Consider the following 12,857-nt stretch of genomic DNA (forward strand, 5'->3'; position numbering starts at 1 on the left):
TCTTAGCAGAATTGCATTGACTGTACAGTATAGTTTTAGATCCCCTTCAGGTAATGCTTGGTTGTTGTGATGCAGATAACTGAGATTCAAATAAACCTTCAGCCTTGCTCTTCTTATCTGTTTCGCCCTCATAACACACGCACTTCCTCACAAAAGTTAATGAGCAACCAGATGTGACTCTGTTGCACAACTGAAAGGGGAAAACATGACTCAGACCCCATTTCAGCTGTATTTTGGACAAATGTTGGTCATAATTATGAAAACCATCTTTAAACAATTACCGATCAGTTTATGTTGTCTTAACTGTCTGTAATGCCGTAGCAGAAATACATAAATGCAAGGAAAAATCGGAGCTTTAATGGCTTAAACCTTGATGATTTAAGGTTTTGAACACGTGCATCTTTTTAGGAGGATGCGGTTTGCTTGTTGGAGTTCTTACAAATTCCTGCAGGAGTGCATGTTCTTTAAAGACGTCAGACCCCTATTAGGAAAAATGCCCTCCTACCCCCACGTATGCTCGATGCCCAGCTGACCTCCTCAGCTTCAACAGATTGTTTTCCAGCCACCATTCTGGAAAAGTGTGACCTTTTAGTTACTATTGGAGTTGAACTAATTATGTTTATACTACACATTTTCCCCGATCGTGAGAATTGACGGCGAAGTCCGTCTTCGCAGATGCTGCCGTGGTTCGTCATCATCAGCGCACGCTTAGTTCGCCCGCTCTGATACCATTTAACTGAGGAGCTCTGGTTCCCCAAGCCGCCTCCCCACCTGTCTAAAGCAGTTTGTCATTGAACATGTAAGACGCGGACAGATGCGGTTTGCCTCCCGCTACGGTTTTTGATCGGACCTTAATGTCACGCTGAAAACCGAGCAGCGTTTGGTGTCACCTGAATCTTCAGGGATCCCCTGAATGGAAATTCATCTTAACTTCATTATAACATCATCTTATTCATTCATTATAACTTCATTTTGAGCACTCTGTGTTTGCTCAGAGCTCCTGTGTCCTTGTTTTTAAATCTGGCTCACCGGGGGAAACTTCCAAGAAAAGGGCACGAGGAACTAGACGATGCTTGGCAGGTGCTACATACTACTGTTATTGATATTTTACAAAATTAGCAGGCAAAGCATACAGTATACATTTTAAAAGTAATAATAGTACTATTTGTTTTTAATGTGGCAATATGTTGGGGGGGGGGTGTATATAAACAAAACAATGAGTACAAAATTAACGGACTTAAGATAAAATGTTAGAAAAGGAAGTAGCCAATCGAACAATAAATTCATACATTAATTAGAATAGACCCCATTCAAGATTTATAGAATAGAGTTGATGGATATTTAGATTTTTGTGTGAGAATCTACATCTTTCAAATCATCAATCAGGTATTGGATGATAAAATAAATGTAGAAAAACAGATAAACCAAAGCTTGAACTATTGCTACTGCTACTTCCACCTCCAATGATAGTAGTAGTTATGAAATAGATGAATAAGATCAAATCTAAAACATAAAAACCAAGAAGCATAGATAAAATGACTGAGTACTGACCTTAAATAGTAGATAATGATAACCTTTGTAACTAAAGGCCTCTTTAAAAAGGAGGGTGTTTGATGTTGATGTATTTGGTCAAAATAAAAGCATGTTTATGGCCTTCCTGAGTTTTTAGTCCAGTGCGTGTAATGAGAGCAGCTTCAGGAATAAGTCCCACTTCCTCATACGCGACTACTGTACTGGTTGTGCTGAGGTTAGTTTCAATTAGATTTATGAACACAGCTCCAGAAAAAGCAGAGAGGGTAAAAGGTTTGGTTTCTCTGATTTGACCTTTCATGGATATGTGTTTGAGTTATGATTTATAACTATAAACTACTGATAACATTTCGCCTAAATCCCAAATAAAAACATAAATTTTCAAGATGAAAATGAAAAGGTAAGAAAGTAATCTTTTTACAGAACAGAACTAAGGTTTTAACTTTCTAGGCGTTTTAGAAATCAACATTTTATGTAATAAACACAATTTTCAAACACAGCTTTTATGATTTTTCGTGGGTTCAGGTGATTGCCCAGTAATGACCTCATTAAGCAGGAGAGTGAGTGTGTGTGTGAGGGATGTTTTCCCTGAACTGTATGAATTAAGAAGCGGGAATCTAATTTGTTTTAATGTCCATTAAGCTACCACTTCCTCCCTGCAAATGAGCCTTTCTGCTAATATCAGAATAGATGCTTCAAAACGAGTCAAAGCTTATTGTTCCTAATGGGTTTCTCTTGTTTTTCAGAGACTCCTCTGTTCTGTTATTAGTTAAAAAATATTACTAGTATTTGATCTAAAGATGGCAATATCCTATCAGTTCCTATTGCTGCTGACCAGGTCTGGACATCCACTGGTGCCGATTCTCAGAAATCCACGACCCGGTTCTTCTGAATGCTTCAGTCTGAAACATACAAGCCACAGTAACCGGGTCAAAGATTAACTGTGTCACTGACCCACCTAGCCTTCCTGTGAGTTGTCGGGCCTGTTGTAAATTAAGAGACGTTTTCTGACTAGGAAAAAAATGTGTGAGCGGTTTCAAAGTATGAATGGTTGTGAAACTGCCTGAAATGATGCCGGGTGAGTCCAGAACGTTTCACTGAAGGTTGGCTCCTTCTCATACACTGCAAAAAGGGAACTAAAAGTAAAATGTTCTTTAAATCTGTATATTTTTCCTTGATTTGAGCAGCTAAATAAGACTATTCGCCAATGATATGAGAATTTCCACCCCTAAAATAAGATGATTAGATATCCTGCACTTGTAATAAGATGATAGAGATGAATTGTTTTTATTTCAAGTACAAAAATCTTATTCCATTGGCAAATAAAATGATTTACCGATAAAATACACTAATTTCAAGAGGATTTTACCTACTTTTAGTTCCCTTTTTGCAGTGTTGGTGCAAAACAACTCAAACTGCAAAAGTAAACAATGCCGATGTGGCTAAGCGACCTGCTCCCTGCTTTCTGGTTTAAAATCTGCATTTTTAAAACCTTAACAACAGTTGATTTATGCAGTGGATTCTATGTTCTTGAAATTTCTCCCACCGATCCAATAGCAATTAAAAAGAATGCTGTTTTTATTGTATTTCAGGAACTCCTTGGTTTCCTGCAGTGGTTTCCTGCAACATATTCAACACAGGCAGTTTCCTGCCTGTGTTGAATATGTTGCTACAACCACTGTAAATACTCTAAACACAATCTAGTAAATCCGTGGGCGTGACCTTATGTTGGAGCCATGCCTGAAGAGCACTGGACGCGCTTACCGGGCAGACGGTTAAAAAGGAAATGAATAATCTTGGTCATGATGACAACTCAGCGCTCATAGACTCTTCATTACTCAATATTTCTGAGATATGTTGCGTAAGCATGGACCCGCTGATTAGAAATGGAAAGTTTCTGGAAAGAAAGGCCTTGATGGTAAAACTGCAATAAAACCTGTCGTCACTGTAATAACACGTGCAATAAAGAAAAGGAAAAAAAAAAAAAACGTTGTGCCTCGTGAGAGATGAGTAAGTGCGCTGATAGCAAATATGAAATTAGAAGACTGGAACAATGGCTTTCTAGGTGACTGTTTAGGAGTGGTGGGTGTGATTAATGCGTGGTCTGTCTCTTCAGCTGTCTCCCTACTTGGTGACTGGGCAGGAAGAACCCGGTCAGTCTGTTTTATGCGCGCGTCAACACTCGTTCCGCCGTTAGGCCGTTTGACCCGTCCAGGGTGTTAATTTGGGTACAAGGCAGGACTCCCGCCTTGCATTGTGCTTAGCTGGGAGGCTGCAGAAGCGCCACGTCGTAAGCCAACCCCCGTGTTTAAACCGGCGACAGGCCATCTGGCTTATGCTGCACTATTTTGATCCCGGTGCCTCTTGTAATAATAACACAGAGCGGTTATTTATTGGGAGTCGATAAACACATTCCTAGCAGATGAAATGGAAATATATACAGCGCCGTGTTAGGTCAAACGGAGATTGTTACATGATGAGCAATGGTGTTGGGTTTGAGCGACGTTTCTGTTTACCGTAAGACGGCTTGTGAGGGGGAAAGCTAACTATCAGATGAATAAACGATACACTTCTGTAGACGGACTACAGACTCCACTCTTTACATATAGTTTTAGGTGGCATATACCTTTTTGAAAGTGGTCGGACAAGAAAGTTTTGGAGGTGATTCTCATGTCTGTGTGTCTCTTTGTCTCTCCTTTTCAGACGCGTGATGACTTTCTGGGTCAGGTGGACGTGCCCTTGAATCAGATACCGGTGAGTTCTTGTTGTGAACGCGATGTAATAACTTTCTGTTGCTGGTTTAATTTCACCTAATCTCCTGGATTAAGTGAAATGAATCTCTCTGGATTGTTAGCAGGTTGTTAGAGCTGCTTCAAAACGCAGAAAAGAAGAAACAGGAGCTTAGGGGTTCGGAACATTGATTGGGCAAATAATTGAAGACAAGACTTAAACTCTGAACAGTTCATCGGCTGATCAAAATCTGACCTCATAGTCCCACCTAACCTGACTCCACCAGATAGATTTGCTCCGCATATCCATCTGGAAACCTTCCGTTGAAGTAATTTTGGGAAGGGACGAAAATACTGGTTAGCTGATTGGCCTATGTTGATGATAGACGGGCCAAATAAACCAATCAGATCAATGAAGCATATGACGTACTAAGGGCGACGACGAAAACACAACCACAAGCTCTTGGCGAAACCATTAGGGAGAAGAGCAAAAACATCTTTTCCTCTGAGAAAATCCTCCAGAGCAGTGTTTTGCTCTTCTTTCAGTGAAGAAATACTCTGTAAAATCGATAAAACCTGCTCGATAGCCACGCTAACGCTAGTTTCATCGGCTGAAGCCGCCATGTTCTTTAGACTGAACTGTCGCGCTTCCTCGATGCAGTCACACCTTCAACCCGCCTCAAATCAACTGCTGATTGGACGTTCGTTTGGTGAACGGCTCCAAATTTTCTTTAACGGAAAGTAGCCAGACTGATCTGCGAGTGAAACCTTGAAAGCTCGCGAGATCAGGATGGTCTCACGAGGCTAAGTCCCACCACCCCAAGAATAAAAACAAAACAAAAACAAAGCAGGATTAAAATGGTTAAAAAAATGATTCTTTAGTTAGTAACCTTAATGTTCTTGGTTAATTTGTTTCAACGCCCTTGATAGACGTCCTTCCTGTCAGGAGGCGGGAATGTTGCCCTATGTGGTGAAGGTCTCTTCATTAAGGGCATCCACAGTCTGGAGCTGACATCTGTTTTAGAAAACTCCTCATTACCATCCATCCCTGAACGGGGATATAGTATAGTATAGTATAGATAGATAGATAGATAGATAGATAGATAGATAGATAGATAGATAGATAGATAGATAGATAGATAGATAGATAGATAGATAGATAGATAGATAGATAGATAGATAGATAGATAGATAGATAGATAGATAGATAGATAGATAGATAGATAGATAGATAGATAGATAGATAGATAGATAGATAGATAGATAGATAGATAGATAGATAGATAGATAGATAGATAGATAGATAGATAGATAGATAGATAGATAGATAGATAGATAGATAGATAGATAGATAGATAGATAGATAGATAGATAGATAGATAGATAGATAGATAGATAGATAGATAGATAGATAGATAGATAGATAGCGCGTTATTCTCTTGGAAGAAGTCCTTTGTCAGTCGGGCGTTGTGAGCTGCAGTCTTTTGCTGTTGAAAGCCCATGTGATCAGCACACAGACGAAGGCCCTCTGACAAGAGGAATGGCTACACGGCGGCCTCACGTCCTGTAATTCATTTCTCCGAAAGGGGTCATTCAAGAGTTTTGAGGCTTTACAAAATGAGTATGTAGACAGACATCTAGGCAGAAGAAATGCCTGTTGGAGACTTTGTAATACTAAGGGACATACTTTCAATATAAACAATAGCTAGTTTAAAACCACGCAGAGGACTTAGCAATAAAAACTCCCCCTCCTTCAATGAAAGGCTAAAATCTAATAATAATAATAATAATAAAAAAAGAAAGATTCTAGACCAAAACTGAACAGGAAGAGAAACTGGAACAGTAATTAAAACAATAGCCGAAACACCAAAACTGCCATTTGTCGACGTGGCGACTGGATCTCTGGCTATTGGGGAGGGCAAATTATTAGAGGGGTGTTGGTGTTAAGATTCGTTTTAAGTGCATGTTTGTTTGTTTGTTTTCTGTTTGCATTTAATCTGGAAATCATGGCCCCCGGTTGTTCAGATTCCCTCTGTAAGAACAGCTCGTGAAGGGCAAGCAGCAGTTGAGCAAGAGTACTGACAGGAACATACTGTATGTGTGAAAGATGCATAGTTAAACATTCTCTACAGGGAAAAAAAGCAAAGTAACTCAAACTGAAGGTGCATAAAACAGCAGAATAAGCCACCAGGACAGGGAGATCTGGAGTCCGCCCACCTCTAAATGCCCTCAATGTCCTTGAATCCATAGAGCCGTCCCTGTTCTTGTCTTCTCGAGACTATCGTTTTCCAAAGCTGCATGCGTTTCGTTTCTACTATTATGATCTCCCGTCTTCAGTCTCACCTCTGTCTCCATGTAAACATAAACATGTGCACCCTTATTCTGGTTTCTGTTCCATACCGCTCTCCACAGTTTTGAAAACACGGCCTGCCCTGTTTATGCCACCTTTCTGCTTTTGTTTAATTGTAAATACAAAATTATCCTTCATTGTGCACCGCCACCATCGATCCAGATTGCCATGTATTTCAAAATGATGGCGCTGTAACGCCACGTTCTGCACTGGTAGTTAAAGCATTACTCTTTGTTGTTGTTTTTGTTTCCTTCAGACAGAAAATCCTAACTCCAGTAGGCCATACACATTCAAGGATTTTCTGCTCCACCCCCGAAGGTTTGCATTTCATGATACTTTCGCTCTGCTATTGGAAATTCCTGTTCGTGTTTCTTGGCTCCAACTCAACATTTTTTTTTTTTTCCTTTTTTGTTTTTCTTTCCTACTTAGCCATAAGTCCAGAGTCAAAGGTAATCTGCGTCTCAAAATGACCTACCTGCCGAAGAACACTGGCTCAGAAGAGGAAGCGGCAGATCAGACAGAGGAACTGGATGTAAGCTAAACCTGATTGGAAATGATCATCATAAGCCAACGTCCTGTCTTCACAGTATCCAGTTCACTTTTAGAGCATAATTCTGAATATTTAATAGATTTTTGGCTTCCTGTAACTAATAAGGCTCACTCAGCCAAGAGCTAATCGAATTCTTTAGAGTATTCGCTTAAATTATGAGAAAAGATTCATTATCCTTAGAAGATATCGGGATAGTGTGTAGTCACAGCGGGACAAGGGTTAACCAAAGCTGTGATTCCTCCAAAGTTATTAAATATGGGTTCTTTTTGTTAACGTTCCTCTATCAATCAAATGAATTACTGCTAATTAACCATGTAAATGGTTAATTAGCCATTTAGCTAGACCTAGATTAGCCTCAGTTATCAGTAAATAACTTTGCGTAATGTACAACAGAAATGTTAATGGGGCGTTTCATGTTGTGCGTTGTAAAAGTAATGAATTGTTTTTGCATTTTTTTTTTCTCATCTCAAGTAAAAATTCTGGTGTATTTAATTGGATTTGTATGTTAAAGAACACACAGTTTGACATAATGGACAAATGAAAGGAAACGATGAATGCTTAGAAGCATTTTTTACAAAAAACAAATATAAAAATATCTGAAAGGTTTGTATTTAATTTCCTTTCCTCTTGAAGAAGGTGGTGTGATTACATGAGATAAATATTTAACAAGCCATGGTGGGAAATCTACCACCCTGAGCGCACAATTTCCACAGTGAAACATGGTGTTGGCAGCAGCGTTCTGCAAAAATATTGCCTAAGGGCTGCTAAATGCAATTTCACACCACATTTTTTCAGGTTTTTATTTGCTAAAAAATAAAAAACTTAAATCAAGAACTCAACTTGAGGGATATCCACTGCTCTGTGTTGCTCCATCAAGTAACAATAACACCAGACTTTAGTGTAATCAAAGCTCTAACCTCTTCTTATGTGCAACCTGTTTGAACGTGTATCAATACTATCATACATTTATAATCGGTGTTACCTCTGCACTGACTTAAGTACACTTTCCTCCCTTTTAAACCCCCTATTCCTCTGCGTAGCCTACCTGGGAGTCTCTGGATCAGGACATGTCCGGTCCCAGACAGAGCCAGCTGCTGCCTCCTCTGCCTCCCGGCTGGGAAGAGCGGCAGGACAACCTGGGAAGAACCTACTTCGTCAACCACGTGACCAGAACCATGCAGTGGCACCGGCCGACAACACAGTAGGATATCCTGCATGTCTACACGGGTAACATTGTTTCCTCAGATTCATTCCTAACGGATGAGAGCAAACGTGTGTGTTTGTATTTTTTTTATTTTTTTTGTATAAAGGGAGAGCAATGGGGAAAGTCATAGAGAGCAGAACAATAGCACAGACGCGGAACATGCCTTAAATACACGCAGACAGATCTCGGACCATGATGAGACCGCCACCCCACACGAGTCTCCAGAGGTAACACGACTATGTTTTTCTCTTCAGTCCTACAATTGGTTAGATAATTGTTTTGTTTATTTGGGTTTTTTTACGCTCAAACCCATTTTTCAGAACTATGCTGCAAAGCAAGCAAGCTTTTCTGGTTTGACAGAACCAAAAACTCCACGCAGAAATAAGAACTACAGAACTAGAATGGTAGTTACACGGTTACTTTGTTAACCCAGTCAGGCTCCGTCCTCAGGTTACAGGGACAAACAACACTGCACACCCTGATACTTTATTCATAGCAATATCACCTTTATTCACAGAAAAGAGGAATACTCTTGAGTCTTTAGATTAGATTAGATTAGATTAGATTAGATTAGATTAAACTTTATTGTCATTACACAGGTACAGGTACAAGGCAACAAAATGCAGTTTAGGTCTAACCAGAGGTGCAATAGCAGCAAGTGCAGGATAAACAATGGTTCCATAAGTACAGGACATGGATATGTACTGAATAAATATAGAGATGTATACTATTATAAACAGAATTTTACTGATAGATTTGTCCTATGAGTATAATATATACATAACTAGTATTGTGAACTAAATTTACAGCTGGATATGTACCGACAGGATGGATGTTTAATGATGTAGAAATGTATTTCCGACTCTGTCAGGTAGTAATGTTTGATTGACGGCATGGGTCCTTATAAATAACCCTGCTAATTAAAGTTGTTCAACCTTTAAATACAGAAGTGTTTTCTAATTCTGCTATAAAACCAGCAGCCTAAGGGATTTCCTTAACCTGGCATGCCAGATTGAAGATGTGTAGCACTTTCGGTTTAGTTCTGCACGTCGTCAATCTGGGTCTGCTCCCAACGAATCCGGGAGGCGAAAGGAGGGACGTTGGTTTTAGCCAATCACATTAAAATGTACCAGACACTTCTTGCTGTTCTTCTTTCAAAAATTAAATTGTGGATTCTGACAAAACAGATGGGGTAGCAGCAGCTACAAATGCGTCCTCCTGCGTTGCCATGTTTATTTTGGCAGCTCTTGCTTTCATCACAGCTGTATGTCCCGCCTTAAACCATAATACTGCAATGTGATTGGCTGACTCATGCTGGGTCGCTTCTGGGGAACTTGAGTATTGTCACAATGCTATAAAGAACAGCCCATTCTGTTTATCAATTTGTCTATTTGCTATGTGGTGTAATGCTATGTGTATGTGCACATTTTCTTCTAATGCAGCTCATTTTGTTTTGTGGTGTCTCCACAATATAAGGTATTGTGATAAAAATGCTAATGTTCCTCAGTACATTTGTCATGTTTCATCAGCTCAGAACTATGGAAGGTTAAATTAAGATAAAAGATGTCAAGATGTCTTGTGACATCTTAAACTGAACCTTTTTATCTGGGTGTAGATAGCTCCACCTCCATTATAATGAACCCAATGACTTTCAGCTCAACATAGCCTAAAGGCTTTGATCAAATGTTTGGTCAAATGTTTAATAACACAAAATCTGTTTGTCAGAGAATGGATTTTCATACCTTTTTTGTGGCATTTGATTGAATTGACGTCCAGAAGTCACATGTTATTTCATAAAAAGTGAATTAAACCTTACTTCTACAGCAGCTTCAAATGCATAAAATGTCCTTCGCGTGTATTAGTAGGCGTGCAAAAAGCTCCAAAGTACTTTGTGAGTATAACTCGCAATTCTTTCACTCCAACATTTTAAGTTAGTTTTTATTACTTCTTATATATTTTTATTTATTTACATTTCAGTGTGCCTTTCTTGTTTTTAAAGTGTTGCTTTTTGCTTCTCTTATTTTCCAGTAAAGCACTTTGCATTACCATGTGTGTGAATGCCACTGTACAGATACGCTTCCCCTTGCCTCATAACCTCACAGTCTCTCATGCTCGTATGTTTCAGAGCTGGGAGGTCATTACGGAGGACGAATGCACTTCTTATCCCAGAAACCATCAGCTCACATCGCCTTCGTCCCACGAGCTTCCAGCATTCTCGTCTCTAAGTCACGAGAACAGAAACCTTTGCGCGCCACGATCCTCAGCTAGAGAGCGCCGCAGTTCCCAGAATGTGAGTACTTTTCTGAGAAGCATGAAGTTCCTCTTACTGAAAATCATTAGTAGATGAATGCAAGTCAATCACTTTGACTAAGAGAGAGAGAGATGGAGGGAGGTTGAAAACGGATGCAGATTAAAGGAGATGGCTACAAGTGTAACTCCTCCTGGCCATTAGGTGGCGCACATGCGCTCGCTACTCTTTGGCAACCGGTTGCCAGGTCCGTCAGCATGCCAGGTTGGCATTAGCGGACTTTTAACTTACCTGTTCAGAAGGAAAGCGGCAACCACCACGGGGCGTCTGAGCCAAAGCTTGACCGATGTTCACCCACGTTTTTCTTTTTTCTTTTTTTTTTTTGGCCTGCTGTAATCTGAGAAATGTAAATGCTGAGAAGAAGCCATTTCTCAGCGCTATAACAGAGCTACTACAATCTGGCAACGCCTGAGCTGCGTCTCACACGACTTCAACTATTTCTATTGGTGCAGAATCCTTTCATGTCGACCATGGCATAGTTACTAGTAGTAAATATCTTGAACCTGTCAACATTTATAAAACAATTGTTTATATACTATATATTTATTTTTCTAGTACAAATGTATAATTTTAATCTGCACCACTCTAGATGCTCTGTGTTGATTTCATGGAAAACGTTTAGCTTTAACCTTTTATGTCTGCAGAACCACATAAGTAATTCAAACCATTCCAGCCTAAGAGAAAGTGCTCAGGCTTCGACAAGAGAGGAACATCCAGTGGTTAGTATCTCTAGCTTCTTCGTGAGGTTCAATAATCCAGTTTCACTTCGTAACACGATAAACCAACAGCACAGCTGAACTCACTTGGTGTCCACCTGGAATGCTCTGCTGATTGGTGTTTTTAATTTTCATGCTGTTCAAACAGCCACTTCCTGCATCAACTCAGTTGCCTCCAGGCTGGGAGGAGAAGCGTGACGGTAAAGGAAGGCGCTACTATGTCAACCATAACACCCAAACCACCACATGGGTGCGACCCATCATTCAGGTACACAACTTTATATATATATATATATATATATATATATATATATATATATATATATATATATATATATATATATATATATATATATACCTTTTTTTTTATTTAACCAAGGGAATCCAAAATGCAGAATTACAGAGAAAAAAACTAATCCCACCCTTACTGCTTTTACTGGATTTCACAGGATGTAGCAGCTAGCCTCGGCTAATTAAATGCACTTAGTTAACGGGTCGGCAGGAAGTGTGGCCTCCTCAATAAAAGCAGGAATTTAATGAATTTGCTGATGTAAAGCATTAAGGTTTTCCTTTAACCCAATGCCAAGTGATGAACATTAGCAACGACGGCTAAAGCCTTGGTCCCAACTGGGTCGTGCAACATGATAGTTTCAAATGCAGCTGCAAATGTGCAACCAAACGGCAGACTAAAGAAAGAGACCACAGCCAATTTAAAGTGAGTTGGAGCGATCTTATAAGAGCTGTGTGTTAAAGGATAATCACCTGTGCCCAGGCATTTGAGCTGGTGAATTCTTGTGCTATAAATCAAAGTTGTGCTAATACGTTATATTTCAAACAGTTGTGAGTTTTTGCCTTGACTTTAAAGTCTGCTTTTATTAAAATATACAAGCTAAAATACACTTTAGTTTTAGAGGGAAAAAAAACTACCAGCAATCATTTTAATAGATGAAAACCCTCTTAACCTAACACTTTATTGGTTTTTGTTGTTGTTGTTGTTGTTGTGCTGGACAGAGACCTGCAGAAACGGCACCAGCAGCACCAGCAGCAGCACAGAGTGTATCAGCTCTGCCTCAAAACCACAACTCACCGTCCCATCCGCCTGTCAGACCCGCAGAGTCTTCTCAGCCCAGACCGAGCTCAGAGGCCGCCTCCGAGTTGAGCTCCTTACCCCAGGGCTGGGAGGTGCGCAGCGCTCCAAACGGAAGGCCCTTTTTCATCGATCACAACACAAAGACGACCACCTGGGTAAGAATGTAGCACACCGGGGCTATGAGGGCAAATTTAGATTCAAAAAGTGGCCACCTATTAAGGATGTGAAGATGCCTACCAAGTCTAGGAGATAAATTACAATATAAGAAAAGTTAAACAAAAACAAGAAAGTTATAAAAAAAATGGATTTGTTGAAAGGCAGCTTTATCTTTGTACAGTCTGTGCCACTGACAGACTGCATATCTATGTGAATGTTTCCTC

General features: G+C 39.9%; 1 protein-coding gene across 3 annotated transcripts in view; it reads left to right on the forward strand.

The window, feature by feature from the left end:
* nedd4a (NEDD4 E3 ubiquitin protein ligase a) overlaps nucleotides 1-12,857 on the forward strand; it is a 41,302-nt gene that overhangs the window by 18,420 nt on the left and 10,025 nt on the right. For all 3 annotated transcript variants that reach the window (XM_036136385.1, XM_036136386.1, XM_036136384.1), the window contains 9 exons: nucleotides 4,234-4,284; nucleotides 6,866-6,927; nucleotides 7,039-7,141; nucleotides 8,200-8,360; nucleotides 8,470-8,590; nucleotides 10,489-10,653; nucleotides 11,316-11,390; nucleotides 11,536-11,655; nucleotides 12,399-12,632. In XM_036136385.1, the coding sequence (XP_035992278.1) occupies nucleotides 4,234-4,284; nucleotides 6,866-6,927; nucleotides 7,039-7,141; nucleotides 8,200-8,360; nucleotides 8,470-8,590; nucleotides 10,489-10,653; nucleotides 11,316-11,390; nucleotides 11,536-11,655; nucleotides 12,399-12,632 (1,092 nt within the window). The remainder of the gene's footprint in view (nucleotides 1-4,233; nucleotides 4,285-6,865; nucleotides 6,928-7,038; nucleotides 7,142-8,199; nucleotides 8,361-8,469; nucleotides 8,591-10,488; nucleotides 10,654-11,315; nucleotides 11,391-11,535; nucleotides 11,656-12,398; nucleotides 12,633-12,857) is intronic.

This window comes from Fundulus heteroclitus, chromosome 4 (genome assembly GCF_011125445.2).
Source record: "Fundulus heteroclitus isolate FHET01 chromosome 4, MU-UCD_Fhet_4.1, whole genome shotgun sequence".
Classification (NCBI taxonomy): domain Eukaryota; kingdom Metazoa; phylum Chordata; class Actinopteri; order Cyprinodontiformes; family Fundulidae; genus Fundulus; species Fundulus heteroclitus.